This window comes from Leptosomus discolor, chromosome 2 (genome assembly GCF_034619465.1).
Source record: "Leptosomus discolor isolate bLepDis1 chromosome 2, bLepDis1.hap2, whole genome shotgun sequence".
In the NCBI taxonomy this organism is placed as follows: Eukaryota; Metazoa; Chordata; class Aves; order Leptosomiformes; family Leptosomidae; genus Leptosomus; species Leptosomus discolor.
This window is the reverse complement of record NC_141392.1, coordinates 35,619,864-35,640,645: the sequence shown is the minus strand read 5'-3', so window position 1 is coordinate 35,640,645 and position 20,782 is coordinate 35,619,864. Positions and strand designations below refer to the sequence as shown.

The 20,782-nt window shown below is 45.3% G+C and overlaps 1 protein-coding gene across 1 annotated transcript; it reads right to left on the bottom strand.

Moving 5' to 3' along the window:
- Window positions 1–19,189: 19,189 nt before the first annotated feature.
- On the bottom strand, window positions 19,190–20,497 carry TMEM17 (transmembrane protein 17). Its single transcript, XM_009956945.2, has 3 exons — window positions 20,291–20,497; window positions 19,942–20,055; window positions 19,190–19,531 (listed from the first exon to the last, which is right to left on the bottom strand). Exons 1-3 carry the CDS (start codon window positions 20,495–20,497, stop codon window positions 19,190–19,192), a joined length of 663 nt encoding a protein of 220 aa, XP_009955247.2.
- Window positions 20,498–20,782: the final 285 nt, after the last annotated feature.

The window sequence follows — 20,782 nt, the reverse complement described above, 5'->3', positions numbered from 1 at the left end:
AGCTGGGCCCTTGCACTGGCCTGGCTAGGAGCTACCAGATGTGGGGCACAGCTGGAGCTGGGGGTCCCTGAGGGAACCGGAACCAGTTAGTGCAGCACATGAATGGTCTCTGCACTTATTGACCAGCTTTTGCCAAGATGTTCTGTGGAGGTGTGGGCTGAACAAAGCAGTTTGCACATACGTGTGCCCAGCTTGGCGTTTGCTCTCCAGGGTGAGCTTAAAAGGGGCTGGAAAAGGCCCTGCTGCATTTCTCTGTAGGGAGGTAGTGACGATGGTGAAGGAGGAAAAAGGGACCTTGGAGATTTCCCTAGAGTAACTCTTTTACATCTTTCCCCTCCACCAAAAAAAAGCAGTTCCTATCCCAGGTGTTGAATCATGGGAGAAGCAACATTTGCAGCATGGAGGGGCCTATGCCCAGGGAGGGGGCTGCAGTACAAATCAGGACATTATAAATGCCAACGTTGTGCAAACCAGGTGAGAGCATGTTACTTGCACTGGGATGATAAAGAAATGAGCACCCGTGACGCTTGGCTGGCACCTGCGGTGTCCCTCTGGTGAGGGGTGACTGTGTTGCTCTCCAATAACAGGCTCATCCAAATTGATGCTGATGGGGCCCTCCCTGTACATGCTTCCCCTACAGCAACTTACTTCAGTGCTGTTTAGCGCCATCCAGGTTTGAGTACTGATAAGGTCAGACAAAAATAGGTCTCCCAAAGACATCCTGATTGTTGCTTCCTTTGACATACACGGAGCAATCAGCTCTTACCCAGCATTTTCTATGCATGGTTTTCAAAGTATTTGCAAATAGCAGAGAGTTAAATGCAAACATCTCCCTAGGAGGCAGATAATTGTGTGTAATTTTCCATCATAAAGAGAAGGAAACCATTAATGGATTTGTGCAGAGTGTGCTTGTTTCCCCAAGGAAGTCAAAGAGAAGCAGCAGGGGCTAAAATAATACTGTCCTTGTCTTGGCCTTGGATTTGGCCAGCCGCCTTCTCCTCTTTTCTCTCCTTGACTCCACGAAGGTGTCCTGGGGGCTCTTCAGGCTGCAAACACTCAGCTTGGTGTTGTCAGCAAACTTGCTGGGGGTGCACTTAATCCCACTGTCCATGTCACTGACAAAGATGTTAAACAGCACCGGTCCCCATACTGACCCTTGAGGAATGTCCCTCGTCACTGGTCTCCACTTGGACAGCAAGCTGTTGACCATGACTCCTTGTGTGCGATCATCCAGCTAATTCCTGATCCACCGAGCAGTCCATCCATCAAATCCATGTCCTTCCAGTTTAGAGACAAGGATGTCAAGTGGGACAGTGTCAAATGCTTTGCACAAGTCCAGGTAGATGATGTTAGTTGCTCATCTATATAAAACATATTTCTACATCTGTGCCACAGCCACATGCTATGAACGCCACCCACAGCACAAGTGAAAGAATTCCTCTCCGGGTCATTCCCAGCAGCTTGATCTTAAAATTGCTCTCAGGCTGACGCAGAGCTACCATAGCACAAGGGGTCTAGCGGATGATCCTGCCTGTTTTGGCACATTGGCAATGACGTGCCATTCCCTCGCTTGGCTTGTTTCAAATACGGAGATGATTTAGGGCCAAGCTAGGCCAGTCCACCCCATTACCCACCAAGGAGCTACACCAGTGCTTGCAGCGGATGGGCTGCCCCAGCAAATGGTGGGCAGGGAGAGGTACTGGTCTTCAAGCCTGCAAAGGTGATTTGCTATCTTTAGGGCTTTTTCTTTTTCTTTTTGAATGTGTGGCTCTGGAGGGAGGCAGCAAGGTGACCTGAGGTGGAAAGGGGCTGCTGCAAGCCCCAGACTCTTGGGGCTTCCAGTTTCAGTTTGCACCATGGTTTCCTCTGTGATTTTGGAGAAGGCAATGTGGAGGTCAGGGACAGGCACTGCAAGAAAATGCAGACTCAGAGATGAGCTTTGTGCTTGGCCTCGAGGGAGCAAGGTTAGTCCTGCTCTGTGGGCCAGACCTAGGCAAGGGGTCTTTTCCCAGCCCTGTGACTTCTCTGGGCTGAGCAATCCCTGCGATCCTCAAAGCAGAGGTGCCCTATGGAGGTGGGTGGAGACCCATGTTCGGAGGTGTGCTCCAGCTGCAAAGCAGGGAGGCATCCCGCAGCATCCCCTGCTGTGCAAGGGCAGATGGGGTGACTGCTTGGCAGCTTTTGGTCAAGGCATCAAAACTTTGAGATAGATCTATATACTGTCTTGTACATACATAGTCACGTACACAAGAAGGTGATGGGCTGGAGGTCTCCTGCTCTTCATGGAGTGATTGTCTTTATTTTTTTTTTAACCAATGCCTCAGAGAAAAGACTGAGTGAAAGATCCCTCCCTTGTTTGGTTTTTCTTTTTTAGTCATAAAGGACATGAGGTGTTTTAAGTGCTTAAATAATTTGATCCATGCCATACTGGTTCCCAGCCCTGCCTGTTGTAGCTGTGTCATTAATAAGCAGATCACTTCCACACACAGTGTTATGCTACTGCAGAGCACAGCTGGGACTCCTGGCAGTGCCATGGAATTATCTCCCCCTTAATGGCTCATCCTCGCTCTGGCGTTATGGCTGGGAGGTATATCCTCAGTGATGTTACAGCATACCACAGAGATAATAAGCCCAAGGACGGAGCTGGTGCTTCCCGTCCTGGAGCCCACATCACCTGCACCCAGACCAATGCATAGTTTAGCACAATCCCACCAGCGTTTGGTGAGAAAAGGAGGACATGCAAGGATGGAAATGGCTTGCTTGGTCTGCATGCTACGCGAGGGAAAGAGAGGATGTCATTCTTGAAAAAGACCACCAGCTGAGCTGTCATTTATCAAGGACAGGCTTCAGGATGGGTATGTGCAGCACAGGCAGGGAGGAGGGAGAGACTGGAAGGGTTTCTGTTCCTGGGTAGGACGCCAGCCACCTGCAGCTTTGCTGGCTTTCCCCCATTTGTAGAAATGCGATGTAATCCTTGCCTAATGCAAAGGGGTACCCTAATCCTAGGTGCATTCCCATGCTTACGTGCAAGGGGCTGCAGAACTGCAAACTGTTTACCCCCTCCTGCATGAGAAAGTAAGTCAGACAACACCTTTCCTGATGTAAAACAAGCAGTCCATTTTACAGCTCACTCTTTGAGAGAGGCCCATGGGTTTCTCTGGGATTTTGGGTGCTTGGGGTTGTTTCTGGGACTGACAGAGCCAGAAGAGGACAGCCAGGTGATCTTGTGTCTGGGTCCTGAAGTAGGTGTCTTGGAAATGCTTGTTGAGCTAGGCTCAGGCTGGATCCCCAGTGGGAGATCACCCCAAGCAAACATTTGCTCCAGGTTTGGAGACCGTGGTTTCTTGGGCAATGAGGACAACGGGCAAAACTCTACCTGCGTCTGCTTTGCCCACCACACAGCTTGCTCTTAAACCCGGGAGGGGGGAACAAATGCTGTGGGGAGGGTCCCCAGCATTTAATTTGCCTGTTCCCATGCACTAAGGTTGCTCAGAGAAGCTGTGGCTGCCCCCTCCCTGGCAGTGTTCAAGGCCAGGTTGGATGGGGCTTGGAGCAACCTGGTCTAGTGGAAGGTGTCCCTGCCCATGGCAGGGGATTGGAACTAGATGGTCTTTGAAGTCCTTTCCAGCCCAAACCATTCTGTGATTCTATAACCTCTTAAATTCATCCTGTAAACCACTGAGGGAAATCCTGTGACTTCCACTGCAGCACAGCCAGCTGCTGGGGGAGGACCTGGCTGCGTGGACCTGGTGATCTAAGGCAAGTATGGGAGCTGGTTTCAGTTCCTCGTTTTTCATTTCTATTGCTTGCAGTCTCCACTGTAGCCCAGGCACGAGGCTCCCACTGGAGCATCTTTCCCTGCAGCCCTTCATCCAGACAAAACAGCCCACTGATACTCACATGCTGGCCCAGAAGGAAGGGAGGAAAGCCCAGCACAGCGATGTGCCCAGGCAGGGCTTGCTGCAGTCAAACCAGCAACAATAGTGGGTCCCTCCGTGCTTAGTGTGAAAGCAGGAGGTGGAGCTGGCATACTGCCTCTCTCCTTATCGGGTGTGAAGTGACAGCACCTGCCCCTCATGGTTGCACTTTGGAGAAATGTCAGGCTTTTATTGGCAGCATCTAAGGAACGTGTGTGATCTGTGTGCGAAACACAGCAGGACTTAGATCTGGACGTCAAGCCCATCATAAGCAATAGGTGTTACAGTTTTCCTATTACAATTATCTGCCATTTCCATCCTGAATAATGTTGCTTTTTATTTTCCACTAAGGCCAAAGGAGATGCATGCAGCCCTGCTTTGCCTCATGAACACCAGGCTGGCTTTAGGAACAGCCCATCCCTCCTTTCCTGCTCTCCTGAATCAAATCAAGAGGGGCTGACTTTCTTCCCTGTGCTGCAGGTCAGGGTATTGAAATCTGCTCTTCTCTCTCATCTGTGGTGGAATGAATTAATAGACAATAAAATGAGAAATCTGCTGGATCTGTAAAGCTGAATTCAGGTACTGCAGTCCAAGATTGACTCAAAGGTCTGCCGCTTCTGACATCCAAAATGAATTTGTCACCTCGCTGTGCAGTACTCTGCTCACTCACAGCCCTGGGCCATAGGAAATGACACACTCTGTTGATTTATTTGCCACCAGGTACTATTTTCTTTGCAGTAGGAACTGTTCTCTCATGCATTATCACTGAGAAACTGCGGTGTGCAGAGGTTTGAAAGGATCTGTGATTTACCTGGAGACTGGGGGATGTCCTAGGCACTGCAGGGGAGGAACAATATTTGAGTGTCAATTTTTTTTTTAAAGACATTTACTGAGCTCTAGTTGAACTCATTCTTCCCAAATGCTTCAAGTCTGATTGTTTTTTCCCTGGGTTTTGAAGCAGGCAGGGCAAGCCTCACCTAGCCACAGAGCACTGTCCTTGGACACGAATCATCAGGCTAGGGGAGAAGACGTGGAGGCCATTCCTTGTGGGAGACCCCTCACCCTATCCGTTTGCATTTGTCTCTTTCGTAAAGCCGGGAAGAACGGAAGACACCTCATTCAACATGTGGTGGCCATGGCTGGTGCCTCAGCCTGGGTAGCGAAAGCAAAAAATGGTGTGTGGGAAGAATCGCTGCAAAGAGAGATGCTGGAAAGGAGTTTGGTTTCCTTTCCCACACCCAGGAGAGAGCTGGGAAAGGGATGTGGGTGCTTGCAGCCTGCTGGGGACACCACTCATTTGTCTTCTGCTGCGGTGAACATCTGCCCATGGATAGAGACCGGGGTGTTGCTGAGGTTATTGTCATGTTGAGGGAGATGTCCAGAGGCTCAGGTGTCCTCGTGTGCCCTGGCAGATTTAGCAGGACGTCCCTCCTCTTGTTCCCTGACGACCTCCTCCTCTCACCCTCCTTCTCCATTGCATCTCCATGCTGGGGAGGAACCTCAGGTTCATGTAAGGCCTCATTTAAGGTACCAGATGATAGAGCAGTAAATGGGCCGTATGTGAGCAAAGAGGGGATTTTCACAGACAGATGAAGAGATGTTTATAGGAGCGAGGATGAGATCTGAGACCAGAAGGACGCTTCAGCCTTTGCTGCGATTGCTCTGGGTTGCAGCAGCAGTGGAAAGTGTGGGTAGCACCCAGACACTCAGGGTGCCCATGGGCTTCCTTCTCCGCTGGGACAAACCCCACGCCCCAAGGGGACCCAGGCTGTGCGGCTGTGTGGCAGCAGGGCTGGGGCATGCTCTGCTGCTTCTCCCCTGCTGAAACAAGGATCCTTGCAGAGGACCAAGCAAGGAGGTAACAAACCTTGAGACAAGTATCTAAGGACAAATGTCTAGGGAAATATTTGTCATTGGAGATGTTGGCTTGCTTCTCCTTGTAGTTACTAATACAGGCAGCAAATTTCCAATGGCACATGGATGATCGTGCAGCCTGTGCTCCACATGGCAGGGGCTACCAAGGCATCTCCAGGGAGACTTTTGTCAGGAAAAGAGTTTTGGAAAAATACCTGAGAGTGTAATCGTACACAGCACATCTAAAAAGGAATGGTGAGGGGAAAAAAAAATTCTTCCTATAGATGCTTTTGAGTGCCATTGATACGCTGACTTTGGCAGGATGAAATTAGCCATAGCCAGAGATGGGTAAACTCTGCTCAACTCTCTTTTCTCCATCTCCTCAGAGCAATCTGAATGCATCACTGGGCTTGTTCTAACTGGACAGCAGATAAAAAGTACTACTGGCCTTGCATTAAGTTTTGTTCTTTACTGAATTGGCCAGCCATGTGGCTCTGTATTGTAGCACTGCCGCTGTATAAGGCACTCTCCACTAAATCAAACCTTTCCTGGCCATGACCTTTACACGCAAGGTACATATGGGATGCCCCGAGCAATCCTTTGCTGTAAAGGAGGGTGTGGATGCTCCCATGAGCCTGACAACCCCAAGGGAGAGCAAGAATAAGCTGTCCTGCAGACAGGCAAAGCTCATAGCAAGTTGCCTCTGCTTGCATTGCAGAAGACTGGAATGAAACCAAAGGCTGAAGCCCAAGAGAAACAGCAAAATGGCTTCAGTTTACTACTGCTGCTGTTCAAAAATGCAGGCAGTCGTGGGACTGGGTGGGTGGTGAAAATGATTAGAGTTTGGAGGGGCCCCTGGATGAAAAACTTAGGGATTGGTGCATCTTAGTTTAAAGGGGAAAGAACTAAAAGGCTGTGGTAGTGATACATATCCTAACTGGCTTGTCTCATGGTACAGGAATGAGGGGACGCTCCCTGAAAGCAATCTGCAAAGGCAAACTTTAAACTCGTAAAGGAAATACTATTTTTTAATTGTGTGAAATGGGGCAGTGGAGTTCACTGACAGCAGATATGGCTGAGAGCAAGTTCTACAGTGCCCAAACGGGAGTTAGGTACAGGGGTAAGAACTGAGGACAACCAACAGTTAAGTGAAAATACATGATAAAGGGTTGAAAGTCTCCTGCTTTAGGCCATAACCAGTGGGAGCAGGGAAGGAAGGGGTTTCTTTGCACAGCAGACTAAACCGCATGGGACTGACGTCCTGGCACCTACAGCTGGGACTGAGCTGCACAGGTTCATGCCAGCTGAGGATGAGGGCCTTCCTCTGGTCAGTGCCATGGCCAAAACATGCCTCTTTGCAAGGGCTGGCGTGATGCTCTGTGGTGGAAACAGCTCCTCATTCCCCAGCGAGCACTGTCATGCACTTCTGGGGCTTTGCTCCACACAGGAAAAAGTGGAACTGCGGCTTTAATGCTGTGTTTTGAATGGCACTAGGCTGGTGAGGCTGTAATATAACTGCAAACAGAGGACAATCCCTCCCGGAGAAAGTCTTTTTTTTACCACATCAGCTCAAGTGCAGAAACTTGTAGCAGTATTTTGTTGACTGATTGGGTGATATCCACTCAAGTGAGGGATTGCAATTGGAAAAATGCAGTAAATATGGCTAAGAAACTACTTGGGGATGCTGGGGAAAGCCCCATCTCCTGAAAAGCTCGGGCTGCTTCTGAGCAATGATTTGCCACTGAACTCCACCAGGAAGCCCTTTGAGAGCCAGCGACAGTGGTTTGAAAGTCCAAACATTGCCCCTTAGACTGTGGGCTGGCCATCCCCAGATGGATGGAGGCTTTGAGTAACCCCCAAATTCCTCATTTTCAGTCAGAGCTGGGCCGCTGGAGAAGGTGCAGGTGGGGCCGCACAAGCTGGTGTGTAGCAAGACAGCGAATAGGCATTGCAAGGTAGGGGGGAGCACAAGGAGGGCAGCCTTGGAAAGCCTGGCGCTTTGCATCTGAGCATCTTTTGGGCTGAAAGCTTTAAATTAAGCCGTCCTGTGATGCAAGTTTGAGGACAGAGTGACAATGTGGGGAGTCTGCAGCAGTTTCCAGTTAGGCACTACTATGCCAGGATAGGTGTGGTGGATGTATTTAGTGTAGATGTATCCGTGTCAGCTTCAAATTAACCAGGCAGAACACAGAAATGAAGCCTGCTCTGTTGTAAAAAGATGGTGTTTTTCTGATCCTAAAAGCCTGTTCTCCTATTTCCTATGTCTCCAGAGGCAGCAGCTGAGGCTCTTGGCCCACCCTGTGGATATCTCATGAGGGTTTGATTTCTTCATTTGAGCTGCTGCCATGTACACAGTTATTACCTGCAGATGTGTGTGTGTGCAAGCACAGCTTCTGCGGGGATGGAGCGGGGAAGCTGGCTTTGTAGGGGTGAGGAGTGCTGTCTAAATAGTGAGATTTCCTGGAAGGAGGCAGCACATACTGCAAATTGGGTCTGTTCCCAGAGCATCTTAGCTTGCAAGTGATTAGCTGTTAATTATTATGCTATAAATTACTTAATAAATGATTGTTCTTCACAGCACCTATTGTACCACATGACATCTGCTAAGCTGTGTGAAATACACATAATTACGGTCACAGAAATGTAATTATAGATATTTCACCACACACACACACACACACAATTATTGTGCTGGTGCCAGCCCTGGTGTGGGCACTTGCTTGGTCCAGGGCGATGGGCAGGCAGTGCCACCAGGCACCACCAGCCACCTTGTCCCCACCTCCACACTTGCTTTTGGCTTTCCAGAAAACAGTGGGACTCAGCTTACAGAAGGCAAAAAAGCTGTGCCCAGCTGCGCATCGCCTGTGTTTCAGCCTTGGTGTCAGGTTTAAAAGCACCCTGAGGATAACATTAAGCTCCCTGTATTTAGCTTAAAAAAAAAAAATACAAAAAAAACCCTACTAGACATACTGATTTTATCATAGTTTTGTTTATAAATGTTTTTGCTTTACAAGGCTTTAATAGTTAAAAACTCCAAGGGTGAGTGCATTCTCCTGCTGGGGTACTTCAGTACAAAATGTTTTTCAAGTGACCTAACTTTGTTTATGGCCCTGAAGAGGGAGAGGTGGAGTCTTTTAACTGAGCTCACCAAAATATTTGTGCTGGTATGTGTGTTGTAGACCTGCCCTTGAAATTATTCAGCTCAGCTGTGGCTTGACTGGTTTTTGGTATTTGAGTTTTAATTTCCCCCCCCCTCGTTCTTGTTAGTCTGACTTGTGGTAACTGGCTGTGGGACTGTAATTGGGTGTTTTCAGCAGGTTTTTGGGGATATGCAGTGGTCCGGACTTGCTCAGAGGGGGAAGGGGAAATAGAGGTGGAGGGTGCAGCAGAAAAACATCTGCACATGGCTGAGTAAGTGCAACAGCTTAAATTTATTTAACAAGTTTTCTGACATACTGTGCCAGAGTGCCTCTCTTAAGGGCAGGCTGCACGTGTGAAAGATATACTGCAGTAAACATGAGTTTCATAATGCTAACTGTAGCAGGATTTTGCTCTTTGCTTCCACAATTAAGCTATGTGGTCACAGTGATGATGGGCAATTTTACTACAGGATTTCCATTTCCTCTGTGTGTCCCTCAGATCTTGCCATGCTCTCCTCCTTTCCACTCTGGAGAGAGATCACAGAAAAGAACTGACAAGGTTTCAAAGGTACAACCTGAGCATTTAAAGTGATCAGATTTTTTTTTTTTTTTTTTGAAGAGGATGATGGGCATCTTCTAGAAATTAAATCTCCTAAAGTGGGTGGCTGAGGTCAGTATATCCTGGAGAAGGAGCAACGTGCTACGTCTCAGCTGACAGGCTGTCCTCCCACTGCACACTAGAAATTTTGCAAAGCGCTTTTTGTTGCTAGTTCAATTTGCTGCACGATGCACTGCTTTAAAATCTGGGTCTGTTTGCTCTTTATTTCTCCCAAACATAGAGGAGGAGGAAAATAGTCCCCTTTCTATCATAACTGGCGGGCAGAAAGCTATGCTACACCTGCCCACACTGCCTCTCTCTGTGCCCATGCCAGTTACACAGCATCTACTGCATCTCCCCATTGACAGGTTCTGGTGCAGGCTGCCTATATGGGCTTTTTTCAGTTTTAAGGAGAATGAAGCACCTAAGTTAGAGGGTTTAGATGATTTGGGAAGGTTTCAGCAGTGAATAAAACCCAGTCCACTGCAACTCTGTGCTTGCTGTCCTGCCACAGCTCCTTCACATGTTGCAAGGCAGCGGGAAGCCATCAACGAGGATAATAAGCACTAGATATTTCAATGGGGATTTCTTATGTTGCTAGCAAGGGAAAAAGCTGACCTGCTGGCTGAAAACAGCATGGAAGGTATTTCCAATAATTTTTTTTCCCCTAAAAGCTTCCAAGCAACAGCATCCATGTAAGTGCATGTTGCTGACAGTGAAGACAATGCCTCCATTTTTATTAGCTTCCAAATCACTCTGATGCAGCAGCAGAGCAAAAAAGACCGTAAGCACTGCTCTGAACAAAGCCCTGAAAAGCACCGCTTACATGTCTAACGCTTCAAATCCATACAGAAGTGAGAGCAGGAACAAGCTACGCATTAGAAAGCCTACAGGTTATTAATGATGTATACTAAATGGGTGCTAAATAACAGGGCTGCCAGTGCAAGGCTGCTGAAGCACTGAACCAGCTCTATTTGCCCGTTCTGCATACAAACAGCAGCGGCATTTCTCCAGGGCTGTGCCTAGAAAAGTGCCTAATTCCCATAAAAGTATGGGAAGAGCTGTGTTCTGAATATCCTTCATATGGGATGGGGATCTGATGGTATAGAATGGGCAATACTGTATTATGTATGTGGCAAGCAGGACTGGCTAAAGTCTTCCAGCCTCGGGGGAGAAGGGTCCACCAGCCATCAGACCCAGAATATCACTTGTTCACTGGTCCGCTTTCAGAAGTACTAACAATGAAGCAGTAAAATGGCTCAAAGCACTGCGTGATTTCTCTAAACATTCTGATCCTCCAAGCATGAAAAAGAGTAAGAAATTATTTATTTATTTTTACAAGTTCAAACCATTTGTTCTGTGGGGTCATGGGCAGAGCTCTTACCTGAAGAGATGTTGTTCCCCCTCAAGGGTTTAGCTTTAATTCTTTAGGTTTTTTATGCTTGAAATAGGGCAATATCAATTTTGAGTGGCGGTCCTCTGAAAAAGACCAAGACATTGCAGACACCTTTTGAGGATGAAAAGGTACCAGGTGACATTGTTGGGAGACACTGGTTTTCTGCAGACTTCATGAGGAATGAGTTGTATTTACCCAGGGTGCTGGGGTGGGGGGAATACAACTGATTTCTCACTCAAGTGGGGTGATGTACGTCCTCAGCAGCACTTTTACAGCCCATGTGCTTGCTCTGGTTTTGCATTCAGGTGGATGCAGTGGTAGCATGAAGGTAGGCTGGTCACAGAGGTCCTGCTCAAGCTCCTCTTACAGCTGTGACCACACTGGGCTGGAATATCAGCAACTGGCTGCCAGCCAGCACTAAACATTCAAGCTGCTGGCTGTCTGATTAACTACCAGGCAACTACTACTAACCAATACAGGCTGAAACAATGGCAGCTGGCCATACGGTGAAATTAAAAACACAAACAATCTCTTCCTTGGATCCCCGCTGAGGGTTCATTTTTTTCTCAGACTTAAAATCCCCATTGGCTGGGGCCAGATTTCAGAGCAGCAGTGTCGCTGTTTGCATTTGTGTAGTGCTTGGCACACCTCCCCCCCGCAACCCCAGGAGGGTCCCAAAGCTGCCCTGCACCCAGGGACTGGCTTTGCTGAAGGAGGAAGGACCCCTTGGCACACCGGGTGGGAATGTGCTGGCCAGGGACCATGGGGAGATGTACTGCTGTTCCCTTGCCTTCCCGGACCAGCACCGGTCCTTTAGCAACATACAATTGAAAGTTGCACTGAGAAATGCGAACATGGGCAACCATGTCCCACCCTACTCATAGCTGTTGGGTTGCTTTGTTGCAGGTGATGTATAGGACTGAACTAAATTACTCTTTCAGTGCATCCTAAATAAAACCTTAAAGGATTTTCTTTGGTTGTTTTTTTTTTCTTCTTTTCCAATCTCTGTTATCACTGTAATATTTCATCCTCCATGCTTCTGGAAAAAAATCCAATATTCAAGAACAAAGCAATCCACAGTTTTCCTTCATTTCAGTCTTTTGTATCCTAGGGCTGTCCTAACTCAATAACAGAGTTTTTATTGTGTCACATTTCACTGTTGCTGACTGCAACCAGCCTGGCTAATCCTTTTGCTGTTGCCTTATCAGTATTTTTTTCTAATTCATTGTTTGTCCATTCTACTTTCGCAGCTTTTAGGGTTTTTTCTTGTTTCCCTCACCCTCTAATTCTAGGACAATTGTGGCTGCCCTCTGATTGCTCAGTCTGGTAAGTGCTCACATACAAAGACAAGCAGGTAGTTAATATCAGGAGCCTGATTTTGGCAGCTGCCATCACATTTTCTCCAGTTGGGTAAGAGGAAAAATTCAATATTCTCCAAAGTCGACAACATGGAAAGATTTCCGTTACTGATGGGAGTGGTGAAAGAGAACCACCATGTGATCCAATCTCCCTGTGCACGGGGTACAGATCAGCACATACATTTGCACATATGGAGAATGCAAACCTCCACGATTTAAGTAGTGTTTACCTGCCAATGCCTGCCCAACAAGGCACTCAAGCCCCAGTGACAAGATCCTACCTTTCTGAGGGAACAGGCTGCAGCTCCTTCTTTTTCCTAAGTAAAACTGTGTAAAAGAATAGTTTTAAATTCTCAAGCCCTGCCACGCACTCAGGAGTGGGGATCAAGGCAATCATAAAAGGACATTGTCTCTTTGTTTAGAGAAATACCGACTGCACCACACTGATGCTCTGCTGCTGGGGTGCTATCACACAGGAGCAAGCGCCGTCATGGCAGAAGTATGTTGTTTCTGCTATCCATCAATCAAAGCAGCTCTATCGAGTTAACTGGACAAGCTGTGATTTGGTGGGGGGAGGCAGATGAGAACACTTTCAATTTTGGACAAATGAATACTTAATAATTCCTCGCACTAGCTAAAAGTCCATGTGTGTATGTAGCAGGCAGTGCTCATTTGCTTACTTGTTACTCTTAGCACAGGACTGTAGATACTGCACAGAGGTGGAGGGGACTGGTTTTCTGTTTGGAGATTATACACATACATGTTTGCAGGCACAGGGCACTACTATTTTAGTGCACTAACCCTTATTTCTTTCAGGGTGATTTGTTTAAAAAAGAAAAAAAGGAAAGAAAATAATGTCAAAAACTGGGTGATGTTTCTTTTTGGTGGGACATATCAGCTGAGCATACTTGTTCTCATCACATGCTCTTCAATGTGACACATCTGAGCCATTCACCACGATAGTCCTGCATCACCTGCTGTTGCTGTTCCTCACCAGGTGCCCCTTGTATCTCTGGGGCATGAGGCGGTATCTCCTAATTGGCCAAAGTTACACCCAGGGCATTCCAAACAGCTGTCTCCATTAATTCCCATTTTTGAGTTCTTTCAGTCACAGCTGTGAGATTCTCCTGAAGTTGTTCCCAGCCGGGGTGCAGGCTCCGCAGTGAGGTATGCTCTTCTGGAGGTAACTTTATGTGACCATTGGAAGATCCTTGGCAAAACTCCCCCCCTGCCCCCCCATTTCATGTTTTTATACATAGTCTGCTAAATCATTTGTAGGGGTAGTGGGGAAGGAGTGAGCTTTAGGTTTCGCTAGGATTTTCAAAGTAAAGGCGCTGTTCAAAGATTTGTTCAACTACTCCCAACTGCTTTACAACAGAAGGATTTGCAGCATTTCTGGTTGCAGCAAGATTTTGCTTCAAACTGTGGTGTTTTAAAAACAAACAAACAAAAATCCAATACAGGATCCTTTAGCTCTGTGTTTTAATTGTTGTTCATTTTACATGAATACCCTGCAGTCATAAGAATACTCAGGTATCTTCTGATGTGCTCTTGCAAGTTTTAATCCTGTGAGAAATTCTCTATTTCTTGTGCAAAAGGCCATGGGGTCAAGGGCAAAACAAAGAAAGGAGATATCCATGCTAAAGTCCTTTCTGGAATTCAAACAGGATTATCAAACACATTGACTGACAGGAATCACTCCGGAGTGCCACAAGCAGTATGTTCCTCTTTAAGCTGCATGGGATGAGAAGTTCTGTTCAAAGCTCCAGCCTGCCATAAGCTTTCTCAGTGTGAAGTAGTAAGAGATCAATCTCCCCTGGCATTAGCAGTACAAGTGATTAGGAACAGGCATATCTGATATTCCTCTCACCTTAATGAATTCAGCTTATGGCACAGTTTCAATAAATTGAGAACATGGTAACGGAAGAGTGTTCAAGCACTTTTGCTTGATTTTTGGGTCTACAGGTGTGAATAAAGAAGGGTCTTTTCTACCCCTTAAAGAACAACAGTAGCATCTTTCATAGACTGCAGGAGCTCCTTCCCTAACACTGGATGTTCAAGGCAGCTCTCAAGGAAAGTCACTAACCCTTCCTAAACTCACTGTGGAAGCCATAGGTCTCAGCATGGCTGCGCTTGCAGCTCTCTGACAGATTTGTTTGTCTCTGTCATGCTCATCTCTTGGCTAGTACGTGCTAACCAGGGACTACATTTTGATTACTTTCAAACCTCGATGGTCTGAAGAAGAAAGCGTTTTTTTCATACCAAGCTGCAAAAGTTGCATGTATGTAATGAATGTGGAACTGTCTCCTGCAGGCTGCTGCTTAGCTGGGGAAATAGTGTTTCCTCTGAATCCCTGTGAGATTTCAAGCTAGTAACTTTGCACATTTATTCCTTTTTAATAAATCCTCTGCTTCATGTACCCAGGGGCTCCTTCAGTGTCATCAACTTACTTATTTTCCCTCAGCGTTACACTTCTCGAACCTATTTATTCTGTTATGGTTTAAATTCTTCTTGGTCTTATCAGCTGACTCTTATACACTGCTTTGCCTGCCTCCTATAGAAGATCTCTTTATTATCTTTGCTTTATTTGAAGCACTGAACAAAGTCCTTTTTAATTGCTGCCATCTGATCTTTGTCCTGGAGAAACAAAACTTGGTTTTCAAAATAAATGATCTCTGCAGCCTTACCCAGCTATCAAATACTACTATTGACTACCTTATCAGACCGTGTAATGATGCCAGTTCTACCAGCTTCATTAACCATTTAAAGATTAGCGCTTAGTCTAGTTTGTAAGAGACAAAGACAAGAGTGAAATGTATGATCTCATTCCTCTGGGTGCAATTCTTTCAGCAATCTGGAAGAGTGAATTGTTGATATAGAAAGGTTAATGCTGTACCCCCTTTTTTATCAATTGTCTTTTTTTTTTTAAATCAAATCTGTGCCTTATCTTGTGTCTGCTTTATCAGATCTGCTTGAGTAAGGTACATAATTGAAGCCTCTTCCAAATTTAATTTCCCCTTCTTCGAAGTCCTGCAACTATTTAAAAAAAAAAAAAAAAAATCCTTTTACAAAGTCTATTTTAGACAAGGTCTACTTTATGCCAAGTTCAGGTATTAACAACTCGGCAACTATGCCCTTGAACACAAAATACTCATCTTCAAATTGATCAGTAAGCTAAAAAAGAGCATTTTAAGATAATATGCCCATTCCTGATTCTTTTTTTCTTCAGTTAAAGGAAGTATGTTGGTACAAATTTCCTTCAAAATTGGCTGTTCACCTTTCCTAACAGTAAGCTTGGTGAAATAAAATCACTGAGTTCTGTACATCGACTTTTGCCATTCAAAGATCTTGCTCATGAAGGGAGAGCTATTGGTAGCTATTTAGACCATTGAAAATTATGGTTTTGTGGTTCTCTCAAACCCTAGTGTGGCAAAAAGCTGCCGTCGTACAGCTTGTGCTCAAAGCTGTCTAGGTGCTGCTCAAAGAACTTCTGCTAGTTTCCAATGTTCTCGAGTTCCATCTATTTTGTAGGGCAGGGAAACACCACACCTGCTCGCTCCCCAGACACCTGCTTTGCTGAATCTTAAATTCCCGTGTCCTACTCATGAGTACTTTGCACTGCAAGATGAGTATATTCTTCCTGTTATGGGACAACATATGCGCTCATAGATATCTGAGTAATGGGAGGCAGAGGATTTATGAAGGACTGCTAGCTTTCCTGCTGTGCCCCTTTAAAGTTCTCACATACCTTTCACTGTTTCCAGTCTGTTCTGGCAATTATTCCTGAAGCTCTTCATTAAAAACAAAGCAAGCTTTCCTATGTTTTTCTTTAAAACATTAATGACATTATTGCTGCTTTGATCTTGATGCTAAAAAGTTCCTCCATTTATTTTCTGACTTATTCTGACTATGCAAGTACCTTCTGTAGTGTTTTTCCTCCTTTTCTTCTCCTCAGGTATTTCACTTGATTATCTCCCCCCCGTCCCCCCTCCTCCGCCAGCATGCTTATCAAAAGTTTCTGTTCTGAAGTTTGCTTTTATGTGTCTGAAATCTGTTACAAGTGACTAGTGTATTTTCTGCTTGTTTGATGTGTCACCGGTTCTTGTGGAATTTGGAAACTGAAGGTAAGTTTCAGTGCGGTTCTCTATTTGTCGTTTCGTTTTCCTGAGCGCTACTGCAACTTTCTTCTCTTGTCTCTGGGTACATGAGGAGTAGGAAATTCACGGAAAAACTGCAGCTGTAGGCACTGAATGTGAGTTCTAGGTGCTTGCAGGCTTTCTTTATAATTGAATGTTTAAGATGGTAATGATGAAATTAGACTAGCAGGTCTGTTAGGAAGCCTGAGCAGATAGAATGCAAAGATCTTGTGTTTATCAAATATGTTGCTGAAGCTGTAAATCACAGGCTAGTTTCTACCTAAGCATTATCAGGCAACTCTATTTATAGGAGAGTTTCTCTGAATTCTATTTCCTGCATTGCCTCACCGATGCTCCCCCCCTGCAAATCGCTGTGGGCCCTGTACCTTCGGCTCCTGATAATTGTCTTGCACAGCAGCTTGTTCTTCCAACTGCATGATTTCCTTATCACTCAAAGCAAGGATTTAGAATCATGTCTCATGGCCTTAGCCTGGAGGACAGTTCCTTGTTGCCAGCATTAGTGTATGGTTGACTCTCTTTCAGCTTTATGTTGTATTTGGTGTACTTGGCATTAAACACCTTCCCACCCATCACACCCTTAATCTCACAAAAGAGTTTAAGTTTTAAACTTTTTAAGGCGATACAGAAAAGAAAACTAAAGGATATGCCATTTTCTAGCTAAGGCAAGAGATTGGATTACTCTAGGTAATCACTCTGTGTCCTCAGATCTCCGCTTATAGTACCATCTCAGTGTACTTCCCTGCAATCTCCCACAGTCGGCTTTTAATACGGGGAACAGGCAGGCTACATGCAGAGCAGAAGGGATGGCAACTGCCCTAGTGTCTCTTATAAGCTGTCCCAGTGCCTGTCCTGTCACTGGTATCCAGGACAGACTCAGAGAACCAGTGTACCTATGGGAAAGGTACTGCTTTCCCTTAGCTTGTACGTTCTCTGAGACAAACTATTGGAAGGTATTGAAAACTGGCAGCGCTCAGCTTCCATGCTGCATCGTTAGCCTGTGTTTCTCCAACACCCAGGTTTTCTTAGCGGTGGATGTAAGCTCCACCCTACAGCCATGACCAGGAAGGGCAGCCTCGGGTGCTAGTTCCATTGGTTTTGGGCAGGAAGAAGCAGCTCTTTGCCACACTAAGGCATCTGAGTTACAGTTCACAGTCACTGGAGAAAATAGGCTCCAAGGTATTTGATATTTCTGTTTGATCTGTCAGGACCTATTATGCCATTATCTGTTGTTGTAATGGATCCTACTAAGCTTGTCCTGTAGCTCATCAGCCCTGACCTTGGCACTCTCCAGTAGCGTAACTGTCGTTGACACCATAAAAATATGTGCAAGGTTCCCACTGCATCAATTAAGAATGTTTTTACAAGGAGTTTCTAATGCTGTAAAAGTGTTTTTGAAATGATGTAACTTCTGCTTAAGCCTGGCTGTCTCTCTTGCAGGCTCTGAATACAGGGCTCCAAATGTTTTACATTAACAGTTAAAGACACTCTTAGAGACTCTCTTATAGAAATCCTTTCTACACAACAGTCAATTCAAGCCACTAGTTTCTTTAAAAACACAGGGGTATGTGTTCTGACAATATGTGCTTTATAATAACAAAATGAAGAAGGAAATTTAGTAGAATTCATTGTTCCCTTTGCTCATGGATTAAAAGGAAAATGAACCGTTTTGGTACAAAACAAAGCTAATGCCACCTTCTCGCTGGAGGTTCTACAAGCTTTAAATATGCAGCAGCTTTAAGTGTACTGTGCCTTTCTCATGTTAGACCCATCCTCTTTATGTTCCTTTTGAGCAGTTTGGCTGTTTGTGCCAGTTCTCAAAACTGATGACTCTTGCCCTGCTGAAGACTCCAAGGATTGAGGTGAAAAAGTTATTTTAACTTTTGATCCCCATCCCTCTTTGACAGAAAAAGTGAACTTTTAGCCATTACTGAAACTGGAGAAGATAGCCTAGACATTAATACAAAGAACAGGAATGAGAAAACCTTGGTGTATGCCCTGGCTTGTGAGAAATAGGCTCTGCCTTTCAGTGGCATAAACTGATGTTTCTAATGGCTATCATTTTGTTACTGCTGACTTATTGAATCCTCTGATTGAGAAAATTGCCCCACTCTGTTTGAATGGCTTGACAGTCAAAACTCTAGCTAACCCAAAGAAGATGAGTGTAGGAGGTTTGAGGAAGGAATACTTTTAAAATTCCATCCCTAGTTTATTAGTAAGGAATTCCTAGTGCTGGATTTATCTGGAAGACCATCTCTGAAACTGTAGTCTTTGTTCACTGTCTTATTGTTCTTTCTGGGCCTCAAGATTTCTTGGGCTTCTTTGTTGTTTTGGGTTTGGGTTGGGTTTTTTTTTTTGGCTTAACTGAGGTACCAGACATTAAATATGTGCAGCACATCTGGAAGAACAGAGAGAAAACTGGTATTGACACAAATAAAAAAGTGTATAAAAGATTTATTGTAGACAAAACAATTCTGTGTAAACAGTGAGGAAAAAAGGCTTGTTTTTTTAAAAACACCACATGACTTTGTAAAATGTAAACCCCACCAAATCTCCTCTGTCGGTGCTCTCTGCGCAGTAACAGTCTGCAAATAGCACACTCAGCCAGTTATGTAATTGGCTTTGATTTTTCCTGCAGAGTGGAGCTCCAATCTCTGAGGTTTAATGTGGGCTCTTAAACAAGATCTGGTTTTTAGTATCTCTGATGAAGGAAGGTAAAGAATGACCCAACAAAATGGCAACAGAGCTGTAGCAACGTGAGGCACGCCTCTGTTAGCTTCTCAGGCCCTCAGTGTGTGATCCCCAGCCAGCACTGGGGCCTCTTCCAGCCATGGAAACTGCTCTCTCTTCTTTAGCCAGGCTGTAAAAATCAGGCACAGGATGTTCCTCCAGCTGGTCAAATTCATTAAGGCGGAAGTGAGTGGCCAGTTTGTTCACCATTCTTTTCAGGGTGACAAAGGCTGCAATGACTTGGAAGGTGAGGAAAAGGGTAAAGACAATATGGACTGCTCGCTCCAGTGGCTGGATTTTCAGACCTTCATTAAATAGCAAGAAGAGAATCATAGGCAACTGCAGGAGGAGACTCAGGAGCCAAAACCCAGCCAGCTCAGGGACCTATAATAGGGAGAGTTCACCCATCAAAGACTGGCAGTTGGAGATGAAAAAATCCAAAGGCTTGTGAAGAAAAACCTATTTTTTTTAATGTTCCAAAAGCCAGCACATAATGTGAAAAGGCAAAGTGAGGTGGCCTAGTATTTCCATATGGTGTGTTTTTAACCATACTTATTTTTTCTGACAAAACAGTTTTAGGGAGTGAGAGGGATTCTTCTGAGAGAAAAATGTCTTGGAATGCACAAAATTAAGTGGAAGCTGATGCCAAGGGAATAGAAGATGCAGACTGTAACTTAAGAGAAATAACCGTCTCCTCAACTCAAATCTCTTAGATGAACTGGTGGACCATTTTATTTACGTTAAACTCCAAAAAGCTCACCCGCACCAATGAATATGTACCTGCGGTAACATACCTTCTCCTGCAGATTGCCCAGGTACCCCAAGGAGAGTCGAATGACCTCTATCAGAGAGACTAGGATCATGATCGTGACCAGGATGAACTTGTAGTAATCTGACAAGAGTGAATACTAGAGGGAAGAGGAGAGTAAAAGTTCCTGCTGTGCTGTTCCACAGCGTGCTGCTTCTGATTAAATGAAGACATTGTATGCTACTGTAACTCAAATACTCTTGAACCTCCAGTTTCAAGGAATTCCCAAATAAACCTAATAAACTCTAACTCCAGTGAGCTCTGTCTCGGTACTAGGAGGTGTCTGATCAGAAACATATTACATTTGCAAACCATCACGTTCCTTCAGAACTCACCTTCAGATGGAGCATGACAACTGTGCTGAGCCACCAAAACGGGAAAAAATAAACATTGAAATAGAGGGACATCTGCAGCAGTAAACTGGAAATGATTTCATTATCTGTAGATAGAGAGAAGTCTTTATCAATCCTAGTCTGTTCCACACTTCCCTTCCATAAACATGACAGAAAGATACTGCTCCATCTTAGCTTCATGCAGGGCATTAACACTCTTCCCAGTCAAATTAAATGTTAAGAAAATTATATATCCAGAAGAAAACTTCCTACCCTATCTTGAATTACACCATTTCCTGGAAGCTAATGCAACCTTCAAGTCACAGGATAAAGAATTTTTATCACTTAGTCATATATTCAAGTTGAGTGTCTGACTGTTGATTACCTGGTGGCTTATAGCTTACTCCACAATCTCTGACTGATAGGCTTAGCGAGGTAGTGCTGTATACTGACACTGCAGAAAGAGTTAGCGGTTATTTCACTGCTGTTCCTAAG